The sequence below is a fragment of the Monodon monoceros genome, unplaced genomic scaffold (assembly GCF_005190385.1).
Source record: "Monodon monoceros isolate NGI ecotype Baffin Bay Population unplaced genomic scaffold, NGI_Narwhal_1 Super_Scaffold_22, whole genome shotgun sequence".
NCBI classification, from domain to species: domain Eukaryota; kingdom Metazoa; phylum Chordata; class Mammalia; order Artiodactyla; family Monodontidae; genus Monodon; species Monodon monoceros.
Window position 1 is genome coordinate 88957629 of NW_021703779.1, and position 26932 is coordinate 88984560.

General features: G+C 36.0%; 1 protein-coding gene across 1 annotated transcript in view; it reads left to right on the forward strand.

Moving 5' to 3' along the window:
• Positions 1–26932, forward strand: part of IL1RAPL2 (interleukin 1 receptor accessory protein like 2) — a 1051992-nt gene that overhangs the window by 1003726 nt on the left and 21334 nt on the right. The window contains exons 6-7 of the mRNA XM_029240622.1: positions 6710–6839; positions 21003–21148. Coding sequence (XP_029096455.1) covers positions 6710–6839; positions 21003–21148 — 276 coding nt within the window. The remainder of the gene's footprint in view (positions 1–6709; positions 6840–21002; positions 21149–26932) is intronic.

Here is a 26932-nt window from a genome sequence, read left to right on the forward strand (position 1 = left end):
AAGGAATTAGAGAAAGAAAAACAAATGAAGCCCAAAGTTAGTAGAAGGAAGGAAATATCAAAGATCAGAGTGGAAATAAATGAAATAAAGACTAAAAAGACAATAGAAAAGATTAGTGAAACTAAGTGTTGGTTCTTTGAAAAGGTAAACAAAATTGACAAACCTTTAGCTATACTCACCAAGAAAAAGAGAGGGCTCACAAAAATAACATAACAAATGAAAGAAGAAACATTAGAAATGATACCACAGATAAAAGGATCTTCAGAGGCTACTATGAAAATCATATGCCAACAAACTGGATAACCTAGAAGAAATGGGTAAATTCCTAGAAATAGACAACATTCTAAGACTGAATCCTGAAGAAAGAAAATCTGAACAGACTGATTACTAGTAAGGAGGTTGAATCAGTAGTCAAAAACTTCCCAAGAAACAGAAGTCCAGAATCGGATGTCTTCACTGATGGATTCTACCCAACATGAAAGGATTAATACCAATTATTCTCAAACTCTTCCAAAAACCTGTAGAGGAGAGAACACTTCCAGCTTCATTTTACAAGGCTAGTGTTACCATGAAACCAAAACCAGACTAGGACACCACAAGAAAATAAAATTACAGGCCAATATCCCAAATGAAAATAGATGCAAAAATCCTCAACAAAACATTATCAAACAAAATTCAACAATTTATGAAAAGGATTGTACCCCATAATCAAGTGGTATTTATTCCAGGCATGCAAGAATGGCTAAACAACTGCAAATCAATGGGATACATCACATTAAAAAGTAAAGGCATATATGTGGAACCTAGAAAAATGGCACAGATGAACTGGTTTGCAGAGCAAAAATAGAGACACAGATGTAGAAAACAAACGTATGGACACTAAGGGGGGAAAGTGGTGGGGGGTGGGGGGATGAATTGGGAGATTGGGATTGACATGTATACCCTAATATATATAAAATAGATAACTAATAAGAACCTCTGTATAAAAAATATAAATAAAATTCAAAAAATAAAGGCTAAAAATGATATGATCATCTCAATAGATGCAGGAAAAGCATTTGATAAAATTCAACTTCCAAGTATGATAGAAATTCTCAGCACAGTGGTTATACAGGGAACATCCTTCAACATAATAAAGGCCATATATGACAGGCCCACAGCTAACATCATACTCAATGGTGAAGAGCTAAAAGCTTTTCTTCTAAGATTAAGAACAAGACAAGAATGTCTACTTTCACCATTTTTATTCAACAGAGTATTGGAAGTCCTAACCAGAGCAATTAGGTAAGAAAAATAAATAAAATCACCCAAAGTGAATAGGAATAATTAAAACTGTTACTATTTGCAGATGACATGATATTATGTATAGAAAACCATAAAGACTCCGCAAAAAAACCGTTAAGACTAATAAATGAATTTAGTAAAGTTGCAGGATATGAAATCAATATACCAAAGTCTTTCACATTTCTATACACTAATAACAAACTATCATTAAGAGAAATTAAGAATAAAACTCCATTTACAACAGCATCAAGAGAATAAAATTCCTAGGAATAAATTTAACCAAAGAAGTGAAAGACCTATACACTGAACACTATAAGACATCATGAAAGAAATGGAAGAAGACAAAAATAAATGGAAAGGTATCCTATGCTCATGGATTGGAAGGAACAATACTGTCAAAATGTCTATACTACCCAAAGCAATCTACAGATTCAATACAATCCCTATCAAAATGGCAATGGCATTTTTTCACATAAATAGAATAAACAATCCTAAAATTTGTATAGGACAATAAAAGACATAGATAGCCAAAACATTTTTAGAAAGAAGAACAAATATGGAGGCATCATACTCCCTGATTTCAAACTGTATTACAAAGCTACAGTAATCAAAACAGTATGGTACTGGCATAAATACAGACACATAGATCAATGGAACAGAATATAGAGCCCAGAAATACACCCACACATATATGGTCAATTAATTTATGACACAGGAGTAAAAAATATACAATGAGGAAAGGCCAGTATCTTCAATAAATGTTATTGGGAAAACTAGACAGCCACATGCAAAAGAATGAAACTGGATGAATATCCTATACCATATACAAAAATTAACTCAAAATGGATTAAAGAGTAGAATGAAACACCTGAACCTATAAAACTCCTAGAACAAAACATAGGCAGTAAACTCCTTGATATCAGTTAGTTTGGAGATGATTTTTAAAATCTGACTCCAAACCAAAAGCAACAAAAACAAAAATAAACAAATGGGATTACATCAAACAAAAAAGCTTTTGCACAGTAAAGGAAACCATCAACAATGAAAAGGCAACTGACTGAATAAGAGAAAATATTTGCAAATCATATATATGATAGGTGGTAAATATCCAAAATATATAAAGAACACATATAACTCAATAGCAAACCAAACCAAAAAAAAAAACCAAACTTGATTTAGAAATGGGCAGATCTGAATAAACATATTTCCAAAGAAGACATGCAGATGGCCAACAGGTACATGAAATGATAATCAACAGATTGCTAACAGGTACACGAAATAATCATCAGAGAAATGCAAATCAAACCACAATGAGATCACCTCACACCTGTTAGAATGGCTATTATCAAAAAGACAACAAATAACAAGTGTCAGTGAGGATGTGGAAAAAAGGGAAACCTTGTGCACTGTTGGTAGGAATGTAAATTAGTGTAGCCACTATGGAAAACAGTATGGAGTTTTCTCAAAATTAAAAATAGAACTACCATATGATTCAGTAATTCCGCTCTGAGTATTTATCCAAAGTAAATGAACACACTAGCTCAAAAAGGTATCTGCACCCCCATATTCATTGGAGCATTACTTACAATAGCCAAGATATGGAAACAACCTAAGTGTCCATCAATGGGTGAATGGATAAAGAAAAGGTGGTGTGTGTGTGTGTGTGTGTGTGTGTGATGAAATATCATTCACCCATGAAAAAGAATGAAATCTCACTATTTGAAACAACATGGATGGATGTTGAGGGCATTATGCTAAGTGAAATAAGTCATACAAAGACAAATACTGTATGACCTCAATTATATGTGGAATCTAAAACAAACAAATAAGTAAACATAAAACAAACTCATAGATAAAAATAGATCGGTGGCTGCCAGAGGTGGGGTTTGTGGTGGGTGGGCAAAATGAGGGGTAAATAGGTACAAACTTCCAGTTATAAAATAAATAAGTCATGGTGATATAATGTACAACATGGTGACTATAGTTAGTACTGTATTGCATTTTGAAAGTTGCTAAGAGAGTAGATCGTAAAAGCCTTCATCACAAGAAAAAATAAATTCATGACTATGTGTGGTGACATGTTAACTAGACTTATTTTGGTGATCATTTTGCAATATATACAAATATCAAATATTGTGTTATATACCTAAAACTAATATATTATATGTCAATTATACCTCAATTGAAAAAATAAAGCTGATATGAATATTTGTGTACAAGTCTTTATATAGACATAGGCTTTCATATGGAATGGTTGGATCACATGGCAGATGTTCAACTTTTTAAGAAACTGTAGATTAATTTTAACTTCCTAGAATTTTATATAAATTGAGTCATAAAGCATGTACTCTTTTGTTTGACCTCTTTAACTTAGTATAATTGCTTTAAATCTCAAAAATCATATGTTGTGGTATGTATCAGTACTTCATCCTTTTCATACCTGATGAATATTTTTTGTATGGATGTACCAGAGTAGTCCTTCACCTGTTGATGAACATTTGGACTATTTCCAGTTTGGGGGTATTACAAATAAAGCTGGTATGAACATTCATATATAAGTCTTTGTATGAACATATGTTTTATTGACTGGTCTAGACTTAATAAAGTGATAGAGAAATTGCTAGTAATACAGACTGAACCTAAAAGGGAGTTATGTCTAAAGCTGTTACCTTATAAATAGCACAAAACACTGAGAAGCTCGCAAAGTTATTTTTATTTTGATAGTCTTCAACCTACTGTACAATCCTTTTTAGATACAAATATGAGTTGGTCATCTCTACTAGTAGGATATACAGTACCATAGGAATGACTTTGAAAACATCTGGAGGCAAAACAATACAATAGCAAACAGATACAAATGGTAGATAGGAGTTTGCACATGCACGCAAGCCAGATTTTAGAAAAACCTGGAGAGACTGTTTCAGGTTATTTGCTCAATCAGTGCTGAGATCCCTCCCAGGCCTTTTGAAAGAAGAGGTATTCACAACGTGGCACACATTGATTCTCACTATCTGGCGCAAGAGCTGATCATTTTGGGACTCTCCTCAGAGTACTGTGTATGATGATTGGACCATCTTCCTGTTTTAGCCGTTGACAAAGGCTTCAAGATATTTGTTCAGCATTTGTAGAAACTAGACTGCTGAAATATGTCTCTTGCATTTATTTAGCAAAACCTGTCTGATAGGAGAGTAAAAACATTCCCAGGAGAAATCGCTGCAATAGTCAGTACCCATTGTGTAGTGCCAAGGAAAGGGCAGATGCTGTCATTTTTGATAGACCACCTCAAGGAGGCACCTTTTTGCACATCGCTATAATCGTCTTTTTCCATTAAAATCAAACCAGGCCTGAGTACCCACATGCTAAGAATCACTAAAAGGTATTTTATTTGATATATTCTTTCAACATAGCCCAAAGGAATGACAACCAGAATTTATTTGTATAAATGTATATACTGGTAGTTTTAGCAACTGGGATCCTTATAATAATGTTTATCACAGTCTCTGGATCTTTTGCCATCTAGGTTGACATTCTGTAATACCTTTAGTTTCATGGGAATGAAGAGCAGTAAGGCATAAAAAGACCCTGTGTTCGGGTTTAGAGAACACAGGGCCTGCTTGGATGAATCACACCTACTCTAGAATCTGGGAAATATTTATAGAGCATTGATAAGAAAAGGATATTACCCCATAGGTATTCATAAGTAAAAGAAAGACATGAGATTGGCAGGATCAAAATGAACAGTTATCTATCTCATTACATATATAGAATTATGCCTCAAACTTGACTTTTTGAAAGACCAAGCCTTGGAAGGAAAACACAACCATGCTAAATTTGGATGGGACTTGCACGTTCACCAAGCACTTTTGTAGATATTGTCTTATCTGAACATCCAAAGTATTATTACCATCCTTATTACATATATGAGAAATCAGTTTGTAAAAGGTTAGGTAATGTACCCAGGGCCAGAGAGTCTACTTTTTAATGATAGATCCAAAACAAGGACCCACATCTCTTAGCTATACAAGGCTGTCTTCCATTTTTTAGACAAGCTTGTATCACAAAACACATGTTCAAAGAAACAATGAATAACCTTGTTTCAGATTAGCATGACATATATGAAAGACTGTTGATATCAAAGCTTTTGAGAGTAATTGAATGATCCCAAAGGTCCATGACAAGTCATCTTGCTGAGAGAGAAATTTACACTATAAAAAGACCAATATTTGGTAACACTTATTGTGGTTAAGCCCAGCCTATCACCCAGCATCCATATGTCTATGAGGTTTTCTTAATTTCCACTGTCTCAATGTAGACCCTAACTCCAATTAAAATTGTTTCTTGGTGAAAATGGTCCTCAAAGCAAGCCATCTGCTAGTTATGGTGATTAAATAGAAAGGTTCCCAAAAAGTAATGGTTCTTAGAACATGGAAGTTTTGGATCAATTTTAGAATAGAAAGGAGAAATTTTACACAGCTCAGAGTTATAATGGGAACAATTTCACCATGTACTATACAAGGAAAAGAATATTTTTGAAATTGCTTTATCTAGTGCTCCAACCAGGGCAAAAATTACATGTTATAGAGAAAATGATATGTTATATTATGATTTATGAATTAGGGGATTCCTTTGTCAGAAATGTCAAGATTGTACTCTCTATACCATTCTTCCCTTACTGATGTACTTTGTAAGAAGAAAATAAAATCAACGCCAGCAAAAAAATAATTGCTTATATATTTGATGATAAATTCATAATTAAAACAAAGTTTTTAGCTATAATCACCAAGATGCATAGTAAAAAACTGCAGTATTGCCTAGAATTATTTAAGTTCTGTAGGTGACACAAGGAATATCGAAGATATGGTTAGACTGAGTTTTCACTGCATGTACTTTCTATAGATATTCTTATAATTATAAAATTCTTATTTGATTTTAATTATCCAATTTTTCTCAGAATATACAATAATCAGAATTAACAAAATTTCTCTATGCAATCTTAGTAATAGTGGATAGTCTATTATATATTTTCTCACAAATCAAAAATTAACTTATACTTTGATTAATGTTAACTTCAAAGGTAAGTCCAAGTAAGCAGTTATTAATATTCTCAAAAAAGGAAAATGAAAGAGGGTTCCTTCCATATGATTCTTTCATATTAGTTCCTAGGAGGGAGGCAGTAAAAATAAGCAGTTCTAAAAACTTAGTAACTTTCTTTACTTTCTCATTTTTGATAATATATTGAATTTTAAAATTTCCCAGAGGCCCTTGTAACTCTTTTAAAATGTTCTCATTTGCAGTGATAAGGTGATTGGAAGAAGAGTTGTAAATGGGTCACTTCTGAGTTTTCCTTTGGATGTTAAATGGTCCTTTTCTGTCTTCCAATGATAACCAGAGCCATTTGCTCATTTTTTTTCTCTGTCATTCTCAGGTAAGCCTCTGAACATCCCTTGCAAAGCATTCTTTGGATTCAGTGGAGAGTCCGGACCAATGATCTACTGGATGAAAGGGGAGAAGTTTATTGAGGAACTGGCAGGTCACATTAGAGAAGGTGAAATAAGGTACAGAACTTGAATTGCTTACTTTTCTTTGCTGTGTTTGCAGTTAAGCAATGGAATATCCTAGAAGAGCTTCTGCCTGGGATTTTAATTGCAACTCCAAATCATTCCATTTTCTAAAAGCTGATCTGGTGGAGAGAATGAGGCTGACTGTCTTAAGAAATGCTAACGTATAAGCTTCCAATATAAGGAAGTTTTCTCAGGTTCTAAGAATATACCATGGGGTAAAATGATTCCCTCAAAGCTGCCTAAGCAAATTCCTTTAAGGTTTCAAAGCTTAGGCCACTGTTTCTCTAGTCCCAGCAAAGTTCCAAACTTTGTAGGTGACTCTTCAGACCACAGGGCAAATGCTCATTTACTCCCTGGGAACAGACAACTTTCATATGTCATGAGTATAAAGCTGTGGTGGCAGTAGTAAGCCAGTACTCGCCAAAATAACTGTTGACTCTTGTTGAATAGTGTTTCTTTTTCCCAGTACCCACTGCTCATCCTGAAAGTGACTTTCAGGTTAGTACCTCCCTAGACCTCTTTTCACTCTCCTGTTACACAGATACCTCCCTGATATATAGATATCTATTCTATTGGTTTTCTAATCCTATGTATATACCACATTGTACAAATAAGAGATAGGTAATTTTTTCTACCTCAGTCTATGGGGTTACCCTTTGATTTCAGAAATGGTGATATATAATGTACTTTTCTCACTCCAATAGGAATTGGGACCCCTCCCCCTCCACCGCTATTAAGAATCATGAAATGGAAATCAAACCAGTATTTCAGTGCAACTAATGTTAAAATGTGTTCTTTTATTTTTCTTATTAAATATAGAGCAGTGTAAAAGAAAAATGTACACATTATATTATTTACTATGATTAGGTATAATTTATAATAACTACCATGACAGTTTTTCTTCATGTGTCCATGTAATAACTCCCCTCTAGGGGTACATAACTTTGAGGGTCTATGAACCCCCTGAGAGTTTATGCAAAATATTCTCTATATGAGCATATTTCTAGGAAGAAAAGTACATGAAAATGTACCTGACACCATTAGTCATCAGGGAAAGATAAATCAAAACCATGTGATAATATTGGGTCGGCCAAAAAGTTCGTTCGGGATTTTCTGTAAGATGGTATGGAAAACCCCAACAAACTTTTTGGCCAATACTTCATACTCACTAGGATGGCTATAATCAAAATGTCAGATTACAACAAGTGCTGATGAGGATGCAGAGAAATTGGAACCCTCATACACTTCTGGTGGGAGTGTAAAATGGTGCAGCCACTTTCTGCAATTCCTCAAATGGTTAAACAAAGAGTTATCAGCAATTCCCTTCCTAGGTATATAACCAAGAGAAATCAAAACATATATCCACACAAAAACTTGTATATAAATGTTCACAGTAGCATTATTCATAATAGACAATAGGTGGAAACAGCCTAAATGACCATTAACTGATGCATGGATAAATAAAATGTGATGTATTCATACAGTGGAATAGTGTTTAGCCATATAAAGGAATAAATGAGATAGTGATACACACTACAACATGGATGAAGCTTGAAAACATTCTGTGAAAGAAGTCAGTGACAAAAGACCACATATTATATGATTTCATTTATATGAAATGCCTAGAATAGGCCAATCTATAGAGACAAAAGTATATTAGTGTTTGCTTAGAGCTGGGAGAATGGAGCGATAAGGGTAAGTACCTAAAGTATATGGGTAAGTTTTATGGAGTGGGTTTTGGTGTGCTGGATACAATATTGTAATCTAAAATGCATTATTTTAAAGTGTACAATTCAGTAACATTTAATACATTCACAATGTTGTGCAACCACCACCACTATCTAGTTCTAGAAATTTTTCATCACCCCAAGAGGAATCTCTATGCCCTTTGAGTCTAAGGCTTCTTTTGGAGGTGATGAAAATGTTACAAAATTGACTGTGCTGATGGTTGCACATACCTGTGAATATACTAAAACACAGTGAATTGTGCATTTTAAATGGATGAATTGTATGGTATGTAAATGATATCTCAATAAAGCTATTTTTTAAAAAATACTTCTAATTGATTGCCTGACATAAAAAGATACTCAGAAAAAAATAATCAGTATACTACTTACAAATAGTTCTTAACTATTAATTCCCATTTAATCTTTAAGGTTCCTAATAGGTATCACTTTATTAGCCAATTTCAAGTTAAGGTTTATGAAATTAATGCAAATGAATTTATATTAACTTATTTCAGAAGATACATGTTTAGAATTATTCTCAATATATCTGCCTGTAAAAGACTTTAAGGGTCACTCGTCATTTTTCAGAGAAAGAAACTGGTCCCCAAACAGCCAGTGGTAGGTACAGTGGTACAAAGAAGCAAAATTTCCACTACCAAAAAGCTCAGAGCTATGTTTAATGATCAAAGGTAGTAGTTATATGAGCCTAAGATAATTATTTCCCTTTTCCTATACATGACTAATTGGATTTTTAAAAAAATAAACAGGTTTATTGGCACATAATTGACATACAATAAACACACAATTTAGAGTGTATAATCTGTAAGGGCTGATTGATATATGTATCCACCTATGAAGCCATCATCATAATGAAGATAATGAACATATAAATTACCCACAAGTTTCCTGGTGCTCCTTGCTAATGCCCCCTCCTGCCCTTCTTTCAAAACAACACTTATCTTTCTGTCACTATAAATCAGTTTGCATTTTATAGAGTTTTATATAAATGGAATCATGCAGTATGTGCTCTTTTATTGTCTGGATTATTTCACTAAACACAATCATTTTGAGATTCATCTGTCTTGTTACAAGTATCAGTAGTTCATTCTTTTTTTTATTGCTCAGTATTATTCCATTATATGGATATAAACAATTTGGTTATCCATTCACTTGTTGATTGACATTTGGGTTGTTTCCAGTTTGAGGGCTATTACAGATAAAGCTGCTATGAACATACATGTATGCATCTTTGCATGCATATATATTTCCTTTATTCCTGGATAAATGTCTAGACATGGAATGGATGAATTAGATAGTAAGTGTACATTTAACTGTTTTAGTTCCTTTTAAAGCTTTTTTTTAAAAAACTTTACTTTTTAGAATAATTTTAGATTTACGTAAAAATTGTAAAGATAGTGTCTTATTCTGTTCAGCTGCTATAAATTTCATAGACTGGGTGGGTTAAACAACAAATATTTATTTCTCACAGTTCTAGAGATTGCGAAGTCCAAAATCAAGGCACCAGCAGACTCAATGGCTGATGTGAGCTCACTTCCTGGTTGATAGATCGCCATTTTCTTACTGTACCCTCACGTGTCCTTACATGGCAAAAGAGGCAGTTTTTCTTGTTATTAACATCTTAAGTTACTATGGTACATTTGTTACAATTAAAGAACCAAAATTGATACGTTATTATTAACTAAAGTCAATACTTCATTCAAATGGCCTTAGTTTTTACTTACTGTCTTTTTTATTTCTTCAGGATTATCTGACTTTTTAAGAATCTTCCAAACTATACTCCAAAGTGGTTATACCATTTTACAAAAGAAAAGTTAGGCCATGCTGCTGCTCCAGCAGCAAATGATTAGAGTGGTGGGAGACAAAGCACACATATGTGAAACAGTTTAATCCAGTCCCAGCCACTGTATTAGGTGCCAAATGAGTCACCCAGATATTAAAGTGCTATAGGAAGTCAAACTTTCAGGATTTGCAAAACATCATTGTTTACTGGATTCTGTTAGATCCTCTTTCTCTACCATCTGCAACCCTTCCAGTAACAAAGGGTGCACACCTATATTTTTGCAGGGGAGGAAAGTAACATAGAATTTGTTTTGAAAATTTCACAAAACCTTACTAGCTAACTAGAGACACTTTCAGAGAAGTGCAAACAAAGAGGCAGGAATTCCTGGACAAGAGAAACATATAGTTGGCCATTTTGTAATATTAATTGTATGATCTGTGATCTATTTGGGAGCTTGTGTGGGTGTGGGAATTCATTCAGGCTATGGCCATTTATGCTAACACACGAGTTAATTACTAGATTCTGTTTTCTAGCTCCCAAAAGCAATGTCCTTGAAACAAGATTTTTACACAGTATGGTGGATTGGAACAAATCTGGTAGTTTCATCGAAAACAAAATTGCTAATCATATCATTAGTTCAATCAAGAAAAGATCTGCATTCTTTCATAGCCCACATATATTCTCCAAAGGGAACAGTTCTGACAGCAGAATGCTGAAGATGTGAAGTAGAGGATTCCTCTCAAAATCATTTCTGGAAACAAAATTTCCTTCTGAATGCATAGCTCTCCCAAAGGGTATTGTATTTACTTCATATTTTAATTGAATCACAGCTCTTGTGTTGTGCACATATGTCAGAAGTGCACTGCCCAGTAGATCTAAGAAGTGGGGATGTAAATTAATTGCTCTTAAGAAGTTAACTTATGGAGAAGCTGCTGCAGAGGCAATGGATCTGGCAAGACGACTGACCATGCTGCCTAGGTTCTCCATTTCCTGGGCAGCAGCTTGATCCTAGAAATATGTGTTGTACCTTTTTATCTCTTAGTATTGCCCCAGAGGAATAGAAGACTTTGAAGAAAAAATCTACCTAAGGGAAAAGCTTGGATATTTACCAAAGGCTTGATGAAATAATGCTGCTCAGACTATAGTCAGTGCAGCCTCTGTATTCAGAGTTCCCCTGCAGTTTTTTTTTTTTTTTCTTTTTACGGTACGCGTGCCCCTCACCGCTGTGGCCTCTCCCACCGCGGAGCACAGGCTCCGGACGCGCAGGCCCAGCGGCCACGGCTCATGGGCACAGCCGCTCCGCGGCACGTGGGATCCTCCCGGACCGGGGCACGAACCTGCGTCCCCCGCATCGGCAGGCGGACTCCCAACCACTGCACCACCAGGGAAGCCCCCCCTTGCAGTTTGACTAGCAGATTTGATCGAATCCTGACCAGGGTTTTGGAGTTCTTATTTGTTTGTTCTCTGGGTTACTTTGACCACCATGGTTCCTTGTATCTCCTTACTTGCAACCTGCTGCCAAAGTACTCAAACTCCACTCTGGGCATACAGATTCTCCTTTATCTCCCTTTAGGCAGAAATTTGGCATAGCCCTACCAAAGTCCATGATGTTTCTAAGAGACTGAGCCCTAAGGAAATTTGAACCCAAATGTAGCATCCAATCACAACTGCCAGCCTATCCCATACAACTGCATCACAGCGTTTCCACTGACTCCAAAAGATGTCATCTGTGGGGATGTTAAGGGAATTTTGCATGTGCAGTAGCATAAGCTACAGTTGTGCAAATCTGGTTATTTTTATCTACCATTTTAAAGTTCTTGCAACAAGCTGCTCTCTACAAGCTCTACCATGTCTATTCAGAGAAGTCAAATTATTATTTGGAGGAGACCCAGTGGAAACTATCATTAGGAGAGGACTTCCTAATTTCTGTCCCTCTGTTTAAACTTAATGGGAACGGCTTGCAAAGTGGGGTAAGAGAGTTCATGAACAGGAGTAGTCTTTGGGTATGAGCATTCTAGCAAGACCAACCCAGTTCCACACCTTTACAGACCTTCCTTTTAATTAATCTTAACAGAGACTTGAGAATTTTTTTAAAAAAATTACAGTGAGGTACATATTCCACAGTGTTAATAAAAAATGCCAGAGAAACTGAACTAATCCTATTAAACAAGAAATAATAGTCCTTAAGCTTCCCTGCAGGGTTGTGAATTGCATCTGATAGTTGATGGAGACTGCATGAATTTCAGTGCAATTGCTTTGCCCCGATGGAGAGTAATTTTCTATTATAAATCTCACTTTACAAATCTCCCTATCAATAGCTAATGTTTTTCCCCCAGCCAATACCATAAAGCAAGTTTACCAAATCTTGTATAATTCTTGACCTGAAAAACATATTCAATTTATCTTAAGGCTTTTCAGACAAGCTTCTTAAAATGCAAATAATTTAATTACTTTCAATTCCTAAAAGGCTACAAGTTGAATATGGGCTTTGTTCGCTTGTAAGTTTTGTTTTTTTCACTCCTGCTTCTACCACTTTCCAGCCTTCTGTTTCCATCCCTTTACCTTAACATACCTTTCTTGAGTAAGTGAAATGCTCTTGACAAAGAAGGGAATGTGATACAGGTACGAAAAGATTTTATTCTTAAAATAGGGTGAGTCTATGTTAAAGATCCAAAATAACCTATTAATATCTCACCAATTTAAACAAATAATATGGAGCTGGGAATATTAATTTTTCCCCAGGAAGCCCAAGGCAAAATGATGAGCTCTGTTTTGGCAGCTTCCCACCATGCTTTTTCAGTGCCTTGAAACACCCAACCTGCTCTGGCTGCCCCAAAATTGAACTAAAAACATAACAAAACAATCCCCTAACACACACATAATCTCTTGTTTTCTCCCACTCTCAGGTCATCCCACTGGAAGGAGGAATATTGATTGATCACTTTGCCTTGACTTAAATAATTTTCAAAACTCATCATATATATATGTAAGTGTAGATATTGTAAGTCATAAGGAGGGTTCAATGGAAAAGTAAACTTCATAAGCAGCATAGTTTTACCTAAGGGCAGCCTTAATGACCATTTATCTGAAGGATGATTTTTGGAGGAGTGGTGACTCTACTATCCACAGTTCCACTTCCACAGTGGGTCTTAGCCTTGACGTATGCATAAAATATTTAAAGGCTACCTAAGACATATTTGTTATCTCTCTTCATTTACTGAGCAGATTATAGATGCCTAGTCTCAAATATGGTGTTTTCTATTGTAAGCTGCTCGAGACAAGCAACTATAGTTAGTAAATAATAATAATTCCTCCATGTTTCTATGCTACACAGTACATTGCAAAAACATTTTGACATCCTAAATTACATTGGATTTTTATGATAACCATCTGAGATAAATCATATCAGTTTATTTTACAGATTAAAAAATCTGAGGTTTAGTGACTGAGGAAGAGCTGTCCTTGGGCAGTTGATTCATAGTTCCAGTGGAGCTACATTGACTTTATCAGAACACAGCTAGCAAGAATCATCAATTCTCAGAATGATCTGTTGTAGTCCACATTTAGGATATAAAGAGTCAAAACCTGCCCAGGACTGAAAGAGTAAAAAATCAGTTGGGACTGAGAATAAGCAGCCCAGCTATTAATCAGGCTGGGAGGACAGACAGATAAAACCAGCTGCAAAGTTAACAGAAAATACTGTTTCTTCCAAGGTCATGCAGCAGTTGTATAATGCCATAATGACCCCCACTTCTTTGGAGTGACTACTGCTTTCTTACCAGTGATGCCCAGACCTGCTTTGCTATTTTCATATTACTGGGAATACCCAATTAGTAAACCACCTCCACCTCATGACAGTACACAATTCCTAGTCAATCCTCCCCCCATACCACCAACTGCCTCAGAAGTTGCAATCAATCCAGAACTCATTTCTGCTTCTTTACACCATCCTCAGAATCTTTAGTGGGAACCCAAATGTTACAAAAGATGCTTTTTTCTTCTCCTCAATCAAGAAACAATCCACAGTTCCTCTGGAGCGTTCCTTCCACAGTGTATTCAGTCAACAAATCTGATTGTGTCAGCCTATGGGCTTGATCCTGGTCTTTGACTAATAAGGCTTTAACAGGAATTTTTTAAAAAAGCAAATGACACTAAAATAAAGATTTTGTTTCCTTAAGAGGGTTTTTTAAAAACTGTCTCCTATTATTGATGTTCTCAATCATTATTCCTGGATAATGATTACTCATACTCAGAATAAAGACCCAGAGACTTGCAAGATACCTAGTCATCAAAGGAGGATTCAATTTGGTTTAAGGGACTATTTACAGTTAATGGAAACTGGAACAGCACATACAACTCAACATCAAAAAACAAAGAACCCAATTAAAAATGAGCAGAAGACCTGAATAAACATTTTTCCAAAGAGGAAATGCAGAAGGCCAACAGGCACATGAAAAGATGCTAAACGTAGCTAATCATCAGGGAAATGCAAATCAAAACCAAAATGAGAGATCACCTCACACCTGTCAGAATGGTTCTCATCAAAAAGAACACAAATAACAAATGTTGGAGAGGATGTGGAGGAAAGGGTACCCTAGTACACTGTTGGTGGGATTGTAAATTGGTGCAGCCACTGTAGAAAACAGTATGGAAGTTCCTCAAAAAACTAAAAATAGAACTACCATATGTTCCAAGAATTACAAGCTTTCATTTTATTTTATTTTATTTATTTTTTATTTTGGGGGGAATCCAATCTCTTTGCTCTATTTCATTTTTGATTTTTTAAAAATTCCATCTTTATTGAAGTATGATTGACAAATAAAAATTGTATATATTTAATGTATACAATGTGATGTTTTGGTATATGTATACATTGTGAAATGATTACCACAATCAACTAATTAACATATCCATCACCACACAGTTATCATTTTTGTGTGTGTATGGTGAAAACACTTGAGATTTACTCTCCTCTCAAATTTCAAGGATACAGTACAGTATTGTTAACTATAGTCACCATGCTGTACATTAGGTTTCCAGAACTTATTATCTTACAACTGAAAGTTTGTACTCTTTGACCAGCAATTCCCCATTTCATCTACCAACCAGCATCTCCCTATTTCTTCCACCCTCCAGCTCCTGGTAACCACCATTCTGTCACTATTAGTTTGGCTTGTCTAGAGTTCATATATAAGTAATATTATACAGTATTTTTCATTCTCTGTCTGACTTATTTGACTTAATATTCTCCAGGTTCCCCTATGTTGTCATAAATTGCAAGATTTTCTTTTCTTTTTTGTGACTGAATAATATTTCATTGTACACATAAACCATATATTCTTTTTCCATTCATCTACTGATGGACACAAGTTGTTTCCACATCTTGCCTATTATGAATAATGCTAAATTGAGCGTGAGAGTACAAATATCTTTTTGAGATCTTGATTTCATTTCCTTTGATATATACCCAGAAGTGGGATTGCTGGATCATATGGTAGTTCCATTTTTAGTTTTTGGAGGAATCTCTGTACTCTTTTCCACAATGGCTGCACCAAATTGCATTCCCACGATTAGTATACAGTGTTCCCTTTTCTCCACATTCTTGCCAATGGATATTAACCCGTTATCAGATATATGGTTTGCAAATATTTTCTCCCATTCTGCAAGTTACAGTTTCACTCTTATTTTATTTTATTGAGGTATAATTGACATATACCATTATATTAGTTAAGCTCACATAGTTAACATAGTTAACTCTTTTATTAATGTGGTGAGAATGCTTAAGATCTAATCTCAGCAACGTCCACGTATACAATACATGTTACTAACTATAGTCACCATGCTGTATATTAGATCCTCAGAACGTCTTATAACTGCTTTTATTGCTATTATTATTTTAAACAAACTGTTACCAGTTAGATCAATTATGAATAGGAAAAATAAAATATTTTTTCTTTATTTATTCCTTCTCTAACACTCTTCCTTTCATTATGTAGATCCAAATTTCTGACCTATATCATTTTCATTTTCTCTTAAGAGGTTCTTTTAACATTTCTTGCAAGACAGGTATACTGACAACAAATTCCCTCAGTTTTTATTTGTCTGAAAAAGTATTTTTCCTTCACATTTGAAGGATAAATGGATACAGTATTCTAGGTTGGTAGTAATTTTCTTTCAACACTTTCAATATTTCACTCCACTCTCTTCTTGCTTACATAGTTTCTAAAGAGAAGTCTGATGTATTTCTTATTCTTATTCCTCTATAGCTAAGCTTTTTCCTCTGAATTCTTTTAAGATTTTCTCTCATTTTTTCACTTTATACAGTTAGAATATGATGCATCAAGGTGTAACTTTTCTAATTTTCACTCTGCTTGGTATTCTCTGAACTTCTGCATCTGTGGTCTGGTATCTTTGGAAAATTCTCAGTTATTATTACTTCAAATATTTCTATTGTTCCTTTCTCTTTTGGTATTTAGATTACATGTATGTTATGCCTTTTGTAGTTATACCTCAGGTGTTCAATATTTTGTCCCTTTTTTTGCCATGCTCTTTTCTCTTTGTGTTTCAATTTAGGAAATTTCTGTTGATTGTCTTCAGGATCACTGATTCTTTGGCCACGTACAGTCTGTTAATGGCCCATGAAAGACACTCTTTATTTCTATTACAGTGTTTTTATTTCTAGCATTTCCTTCTGAGCCTTTCTTAGAATTTCCATCTCTCTGGTTATGCTACCAAGCTATTGATTTATGTTGTTCACTTTTTCCATTTGAGCCTTTAACATATTAATAATGGTTATTTTATATTCCCATTCTGATAATTCTCTGCCATACCTGAATATGGTTCTGACACTTGCATTGTCTTTTCAGACTTTCTTTTTAACATGCCTTATCATTTTTTGATTGAAAGCCAGATGTGATGTATCAGATAAAAGGAACTGAAGTAAATAGGTCTTTATTGTGAGATTTTATGTTTATGTGGCTAGGAGTTAGGCTGTGTTTACTGTTTTCTACAGTCGTAGGTGTAAGAGGCTAAAATTTCCTATAATGTACTTGTTTATGTCTCCACTGTTTCTTTCAGTTTTCCTAGAGACTGCTTCTTAAATAGGGTCTGAGCTTTGCAGGTTTTTCAGCTGAAAACCTTTGTAATCATACAGGAGCTTGATTGGTGTGGTGGTAAGTATTCTATAATCTTATGGTAAAGTCTTAGTCTTTCGATGAACCTGTACCTTCAGGCTGTGACCTTTACAAGTATTCCTCAGCTTTCCTCCTTTTCTTAGATGAGATAGGAAGGCTTGAGGAGGCTGGAGTTGGATATTTCTCTTCCCCCAGTTTTGGTAAAACCCAAGTAATTTAGGTTCTGCTAAAGAGTCTCACTTGAGGGCGTGACTTTGTTAAGAAGAAAGAGTGTTCTGGGCTCATTTCAAGATAGTTGCTTTTCCCCTTCCTGTGCCAAAAGCATAAAGGATTCTCTGATCTTCACCCTGAAACTCTGGACAGGCTCTTGGAAGCAAAACTCATGAAAGTACAGGGCACCCCTAAGATTAGATCCCATGGAGTTTTTTTTTTTTTTAACTCTCAATCTAGTCCATATTGGGCCTACAGTGACTCATCAATTACATTTTAAGTGTTTTTATTCATACTGATTCCTGCTCCTGGGTTTCTGCTCCCAGTACACTGTGATTCTCAGTATTTGTCTAGCTATCTCAAATTTAGGGGGCAGGAGTTTGCCCTGTGACCTCAATTCTCTGATGGATCTACGAAAAGTTGTTGACTTTTATTTTGTTTGCTTTTTCTCTTGTAAGGATGAGAGTGACAACTTCTAAACATTTTCTAGTATTACTTTTTAATAATAGGTCTTAACAATAAAACTTTTGAAACTAGTGATTTCTGTCACCTGAATTTAGTATTTTTTATTTTGCCCGTGTTCACTGTTGCCTATAACTTGCCTTCAATATTAATCCTTGGAATGAGATACTTCTGAAGTTATTTGAAGTATATCCCAAGACCCCCTTATTTGTGTCCTCCATTCCAAAACCAGTCCCTTCAGTCTCTCTTTCAAACATTTTGCAAAAACCTGTTCCTATCTTCCCTCCTAGAAAACACTTCCTTCTTCCTTTTGTTTAGGCAGAGTCTTCTCAAGCCTTCTCCAGCTAATTTAGTAAACAATAATCTCTCCCTTTTTTGAAATTCCATTGTAAGAATGACTGTACCATCCTGTTTTACTTCATTCCGCCTATAATTTTTTCAGCTGTGTAGATTTTGTCTCCTTGTTTAAATTTTAATGCTTACTGGGAGCAGGCACCTGGTCTTTTAGTGCTTATACTGTTCTTACACCAAATACCTATCCCAGAGCTAGGCACTCAGGGGAATGACAAAGAATAATTGATAGATTGTTACATATCAATATTTGCTAGGAAATTGTGACTGCTCTGCAGAATGATTTATAGACATAAACACCAATTTTCTCTTTAATTACAAAAAAGCAGGTCTCCTCTAGATTTTCAAGAGCTGATAATTAAGACACCTCATATATATTAATAGATGAAGGATCATTTTTCAAATCCTCTCTCTAGATTCTTTCTGCAGCCTGTGAAGAGCTGTTTTTGGAAACTGCATTAGAAATGAAGAGGGAAAGGCTTTGTCTGGAGGGACAGGATCAGCTTTCTGCCTTATGCCTGGCAAAGGCTGTGGCTGCCCTACATGTGAAGCTTTAAATCAAACTTAATTTGTGGTGCTTAAGCAGCTTCTGGCCTAAAGGGGGTTATCCCATAGCAGGTCACACAGAACTAAAAGAATTGAGTATAGTGTGATATACACATAGCAGGGGGAAAATAGAGTAAAATTCAATATAAACCATTAGGACAGTGAATTCCCATTTTTCCTTGTTTAGGTATGTGTTGGGAGAGGAGAAAGAGAGGAAAACTGCAAGTTTAGCCAGGAAGAAAAAAATGAATAGACTACCAGTGAAATATGGTTAAGAAAATTCTTATACTAAAGAGACTTACTCAAGTTACCAATGCCAGTATTGTCAACTCTCTGATATGTATATTATTGGAAGGTAACAGAAATAGGGTTAATTTTAAAAGCATCTCTATTTGGGATATAATCTGGTTTTAGGACTTCAGTATGGGAGATTCTCAGATTCTAAGAACTCCCTCTCACCAACACAACTTTAAGTCTTTCCTTCTCTTAAAGGGGAGCCAGAAGAGATTAATCCAAACCAAATTGAAATATCAATAAGTATAAATACAAATATGTTTCGAGGAGCCAAAATGTATAAACAGTTCACCTTTGGATAATGAAATGTTGGTGTTTAATAACATTCATTTGCATTTGCATATGCCATTTAATCTTGAAATCATTTTACCCATTTTACCCCCACAACAAAGTTAAGTATGGCAGGTATTTTTCCCAACTTAAAGATGAGTTATATTAAGATGCCACTGAGTTAATTACTTTGTAAGAATACAGCTTGAGCTTGTAAGTGGGAGGCCCATATTTATAACCCAGTTTTCTCTGAGTACAGTTGTCTTTTCCAACTTTATGCTAAATGCCAGTAAATCTGAATGTTCTTCTCTGCCTTCCTAACCAGGTGTCAAAAAGGAGATGAGAATTACTTTAAATGCCCCAAATGTTCCATCTTGCAAATTCATGTATTTAACAACCTCACCCCAGAACTTAACAGCAGGCTTTCCACTATTTAGACTCACAATTTTCTCTTTCTTTGGTCAAAACCAGGAGTTAGAAAGTAATAGTAGGCAGTGTACCTACTTTCACCTCACCCAGGAGGCAGCTGGCCATTGGCAAGAATGTAACTCTCCAGGGAAACAAGAGGCACGCTCCTCAGGAAAGGTTCCTGGCAACTCAGCTCCTCTGTGAAGAACAACTGTTACTGGCCATTCAAGAACCTTTGCAACTTCACTTGAGAAAGCAAAAGGCAGCACTATGAGAATATGTCACATAGGGCAGTTCCTCCTAGGGGCATGGGAGGGTGTGGAGGGAAGGAGAAAGACAAATGGCGAGCAATGTCAGGAGAAAGCAGGGCCATGGTAGGTCATTGGAGGATTAGGGGTATATACCTGCATTGGACAGAAGGCAGGAGAAAGTAGAGAACAGGCTTCTCACCGATATTTGGGGATAAAAGGCCACTAAACACCCTTAGTTTAATTCTCATAAGGCAGTCATTTTCAAGGCCCATTTCTTTACCATCTTACCCCCTGTTGTCAAAACTCTGGCCTCTGACATAAACTACATTTCTACAGACATTTTTCCCTTCATGCCGTGTTGCAAAAATCCAATTTGTTTTCATAAGCTCAGCTTAGAACATGGAGTCCAACGTCTCCTCCTCTTTGCCACACAAATCATATTGGCTTCATTTATCAAAGCCTAGTGGCATGATAATATTTCTTTTTGCTGAGTGAATTCCTCACTTTTTTCATTTTCCATCTGATCTTTGCAATTAAGAGTCACTTTTTGTGTTTTCTTTTCCAAGTTTCTGCACATACACCCCGTCAGGACTCTCCAGCCCACTGGAGACCTTAGTAAGCTACATAACCATCTTTAGTCGTTGCATGGCTGGGCTCTCCCCAAATCAAACCAATTCAGCCAAGAATACTTTCCTTTATTTCAGGCTCCTCAAAGAGCATCTTGGAGAAAAAGAAGTTGAGTTGGCACTCATCTTTGATTCAGTGGTGGAGGCTGACCTGGCAAATTATACCTGCCATGTGGAAAACCGAAATGGACGAAAACATGCAAGTGTTCTGCTGCGTAAAAAGGGTATTTTTTTAAATAACTGTTACTATAGTTTGTTTACCTATCAAGTAACTATTGAAGTTAGGTATGTTTCCTGGCCTGATTTTATCATTTAGTATAAATGTCTATTAAACATTTTGTCTTTTTAAGGAAATATCTCTCTCTTGCTGTGGATATTAGCATAAAATTCCTATGATCTTCCATACCATTAGGAAGTGGATAAATGAAATTAAATGTTGTTATTTGTTAAATCCAGTGAGATGAAATATACCTTGGTTATAAGTGTTACATAAAATTTGATAGGCATTGATATTAAACATTTTCTCTATATTTCACTTCATCCTATATTGCTTAAATTAAATAATAGGGGTTTTACTATTGGATGAGAAACAAAATCACTTCTTTATTCCCTGACTAAAATATAAATAAAAATAATAGATAGTATCATATAATTTTTACAATTATTATAATAAATATCATGAACAATATTTCATGATATGACCTGGTGTTGAAGGCCTTCAGCAGGTGCATATATTTTTAAATACTTTGGCATTTATGTAGATCCCTCTCTAGAGTTGATTCCATATGGGGTGGAAATTGTATATAATGAGCAAAGAAAAGAAACTATAAATTTACAAATAAAATAGATAAAAACAGACATAGGAACAACAATCCCAGCTGCTGGAGCAACTTCTGAGATTGGCTCTTACCATGAAATAACTCCTGATTACTGCAAAAGGCTAAATACTTTCTGTATGTGTGCATCTGGCAAAGATTTTGTAAATGTAACAGAACAAATGTTCTCAATCAGTGTTCTTTTTGTCTAGGCTATAGAGCTAGAACAGATTCAATCAGCAAGGTCACTAGTTGTACCTTGTAGCCAAGATGGAGTTTCTATTTTCCAACCAGCCCTAATATATAACCTTGACCAGCAGTTCTAGGAGAAGCAGGGAAATGTCATTATTCTGAGAATAATGCTTTTATCTCTCTAGCACCATTTCTTACTCTGTTGGACTTGATTTCATCTTAAAATAATGGAGTATTTAAGTATAGAGGAGTCTAATATAGAAAGTGAAACTAGGAGACCCTGCTTCAGGAGATCCCGGTTCAGCCACTGCCTTGGCTACCTACTTCAGTAGGACTAACTTGTCTGATTAGACATCCTAAACTTTAGTTTCCTCATCTATAAAATAGGGGTAAAAATACCTACCTGGTAGAGTCACTTTAAGGTTCAAATAATAATGATATGGTGTGAAATATACCATGCTCAAACAAGATTTGTTATTAAATGGAATTTGGATAACTTGTATCCACTAAGCAACCACTTGTCCACCTATTTGAAGGGCAGACATTGATTATGTCCAGATACCTTCTTGCAAGGATCGCTTTGTTCCTGTCCATCTCAGTCTTATTTTAGGCTTAGAGATCCTCCAAGCCAGACTCTGCTGCACCTCTGTATCCTCAGCAACTTGGGCAGTGTCCGGCCACTAATAGGCACTTAGAACTCATTCTGGTTAATAAATGAATAATGTTCTCTTTTATTATTGAGGATCATGTATAGCAAGCATCGTGTTAGGTACTAGGGAATAGTCATCCCCAAGTCTGTGGGGGGCTTATAGTCTTCAGGGCAGTGAGGGTGCAAAGAAAGACAAAGCTCAAACATGAAACAAAAAATTGCACAAAATGTGTATGGTGTTACAATTAAAAGCCTGCTCTGAGGAAAAATAATGGGGGTCTTACCATATAGTCAGTCAGTAGAGACAGAAATAGCCTTGAGTTTTAAAATAAATCCATTTCCCTTTAATAAGTAAAGCAACCACTAGCAGCCCTTCAAATTTCTAATAATCTGACACTAGAAACCAAGGTACGCTGCAAAATTGCTGCCTCCCATGGCTTCTGCAAGGAAATGTGTCTAAATCATGAATAACTGTGAATATTAATTCTCATCTTCCTAATCGTTAAATATTAGAGTTCCCCAGGGTTCAGGTCCCCTTTTCTCACTCACTCCCTAGATGATTTCAATTCCATCTCCACCTCAGTTTTGCTTACGATTTATATGCTGACATCTCCCAAATTTATATCTCTAGCTTGGACTTCTCGCCTAAACTCCGGAGTTGTATTCCTAACTGCCTATTCAGCAACTATTCAAAAACTCCACTAGTAGACATATCTAGCAGGCATATCAAGCTTCACTTGTCCCACACAGGATTCCTGATTTCTCCTCCCTATAAACTTGATCCTCCAGTTGCCTTCTTCATCTCCATCACCATCCTTCCAGTTGCTCAGGCCCAAAATCCTTGGAGTCATCATTGACTTCTTCTTTTCTCTGCTCATACGCTATATCTAGTCTACCAGCAAATTCCATGGCTCTACTTTTAAAACATATGTACTCTGAGCACTTTCCCCATCTTCACTGTTATCATCTGAGTCTAAGCCACCAGCATCAATTGCCTGGATCACTGCAATAGCCCCGTGAACGGTCTCCCTGCTTCCCCCTTTTCCCCTCACAGTCTATTCTCATCACAGCATCTGGAGTGATCCTTTTAATATCTAGGTCAGATCATATTATTTCTCTAATTAGAACCATCCAATTACAGAACCCTCACTGTTACACTTAGAATGAAACCCCAAATCTTTGCCATGGCCTTCAAGACATTTCTGATCTCATTTTCTACCACAATCTGCCTCAAACCTTGCACACACTAGCCTCCTTTCTATTTCTCACGCTCACCGAGCACAGTCCTGGCTCATGATCTTTGCACTTGCTATTTCCTCTGCCTGAAACACTGCTGTTTCCCCCAGCTGTTCCCATGACTCATTCCCTCTTTTCATACAGGTCCCTGCTTAAATATTACCTACTCAATAGGCCTTTCCCTGGCCACTTTTTATAAAATAGTACTACCCAATCATTTTCTTTTAAAAAAATTTTATCTTTATTGAGGTAAAACTGACAAATAAAATTGTATGATATATAGATATATTAAATGTACAACGTGATGATTTGATATATGTGTACATTGTGAAATGACTCCCCACATTGAGTTAATTAACACATCAATCACCTCACACATCTACATTTTATTTCTGTGTGTGTAAGAACATTTAGGTTGTACCTTCTCAGCAAATTTCAGTTATACAGTACAGTGTTATCCACCACTGTCACCATGTTATACATTAGATCCTCAGACCAGGTTCATCTGCCTGAAAGTTTGTACCCTTTTACTAACCTCTCCCTATTTCCTCTCCCACCGTCCATCCCCTGACAACCACTTTTCTCCTTTCTGTTTCTGTGACTTCAGCTTTTTTTTTAAGATTCCACATATAAGTGATACCATGCACTATAATATTTATCTTTCTCGCTCTGGCTTATTTCACTTAGCATAATGCCCTACAGGTTCATCCATGTTGTAGCAAATGACAGAATCTCCTCTTTTAAGGCTGAATAATATTCCATTGTGTATATATGCCATATTTTCTGGATCCATTCATCCATCGATGGACTACCCATCACCTTCTATTCCCTCTCACTTGGCTCTATTTCTGTTTATTGTATTTACTACTATCTGATATCATATTACATACTTGTTTTCTTCTTGTCTCCCCCCCACCCACCCCACCCCCCCACACACACTAGGATGTAAACTTCATAAGAACAGGGACTTTTTCCTGCCTTATTTACTGCTGTATCCCTAGCACATAGAATATAGTAAGTGCTCAAAAACATTTGTTGGGCGAAAATGGTCCTCCTAGAGGACAGGTGCAATAGGATAGAGGATGGGTAACGGGGATTGGTAAAGAGAGGATTTCCCTGAGATCTGGCCTTGACTAGTGTCTATTCTGGGTTATCTGAATGCATTTCTCTTTTCAAAACATTCAATTTCCAGATTGGGGGATAAAAACTCAAAGACATTAATAGCAAGGTAGATATTGAAATTAAAAGAAAAAGAGGGCTGGATATTAAACACAGGCTAGAGGAAACATGCCTTTCTTTAAAGGGCAGTCACTATTCTTTTCTAGATTATTGCCATGCTTGCTGAAATGTGAACCTAAGGATATGAGAGCTTCAAGGTTTTCAAGTGAAGTTGAAAGTCTGGATATGCAATATTTTTATTTTAAAATATTAGTATCTACTTTTTGGGAAACATATAGACCAACAAAAACCTTTTTTCTGGCCCATTGTATACCAGTTTGTACTCTCTGTTTTAGGTAGCATTTAAATTTTTTCACTGCGCTTTGCAAAAGGATGCAGTTCATCTTCCCTTACTCCATTTTCTTTAGGAGCTATCGACAATATGGTAGAAGTCCAGAAAAGAACAATAAGCCCTATGGTCCTGATCCAGCATATTAAATCAGACTGAGCTCTGGCTTGTATTGCAAAATTTCAGTTATTTCCTTTGGAGTTGAACCTTTCAGGCTTTATCACAACATAGCCTGGCATCAGTAGCCACAGGATTTCCACCTGGAATATGAGTATGGCTCGTTTTATGGAACAATAACTTCCTGATGATCTATAAGTCAAATATCAAAAATGCCATAAGTGATCATTATAGAGAAGAAACATTTCATGAATCCTTTCACAAAGTGAAAAGGCCTTTCGTAAAATGAAAACTCATGTCTAATATATGCAATTAACAGGGTCAGGCATTCTCAAAGCAAGATGTCTCTTAACTATGCATCTTCTACCTTCATTTACTAACCTGCTATGCCCTCACTGTCCAATGAACTATTTGCCAACAAGTACAGCTAACATTTTAGTAAGAAATTCATTTTTTTTTTTTTTTGGTGAACCAAGACTCTGAACTTAATGCTAGGAAAATTCTGATAATTATGCCTTCTCTGTATATACTCCCTTTCCCACAAACAGAGACATATCAATGACTCTCTCTTTCTCTTCATTCCTAGTGCTACTGCCCCACCCTGAACCCCCAACCTGTATAGGAGACCCTCAGGTGGGATCTCCTAACCTGCTTCCCAACTTATGAGCAAGCTCAGAACAGTTCCAGTCTTCCTGCACTCCAGTCCCTTGACTTCAGCTATTATTTGTCCCATTCTATGCTGTCTGATCTTCATGTTCAAAGTGAAGAACTAGCTGGGTTCAAACTAAGAAGGTTAAAAAGAACTACACTTGTACTTTGGGTGCCTGGAAAAAGTTACAATCCCATAAATATTTGCTCTTCTGGCTATCTCTATCCTTGTGAAGCGTATACACGACACAGTCCAAATAAAATGACTTCCACCTTCTCAGTCAGGAAATGTCCCTAGAAGTATAGATCCTGCTGAGATGGAAAATGGCAGTTGAAAACAGAAGACAAAAGAAAAGCTAGGTGTCAACTGGGTGATGGCAATTCTGCCCTCTGATTATAGGATACATGTTTCCCTTTTAATGTGACTGCCTGTGCTGAATCAAAGAATACTGGTTGAGTCTCAGGGACTCGGTCCACAGTTTTCAATGTAAACAGCCATCACTAGGTAATATCTTTCAAAGATATTTTTATAAAATGGACCCCAAAACCACAAAGGTACTTTTCACACCACAGTTTTCTTCCATATATTTACTGCTGAAAAAGGTGTCTGCTACTTGGGAGCACAAATTGTTCCTGCTGCTGAAGTTTTCCATCTACCTAATAGCAACTCTACTCTGTAAATAACATAGAAATTGCTGGAAAAAAATCCCATTCAGTGACTTTGAAAACAGTTGAAAGCTGTTCTGACCAGAGAGTGAGACAGAGGGAGAGAGACAGAGACAGAGAGTTAACAAAATTACAACATTAAATGAACATTTTACAACAGGAAAAACATGTTGAATCA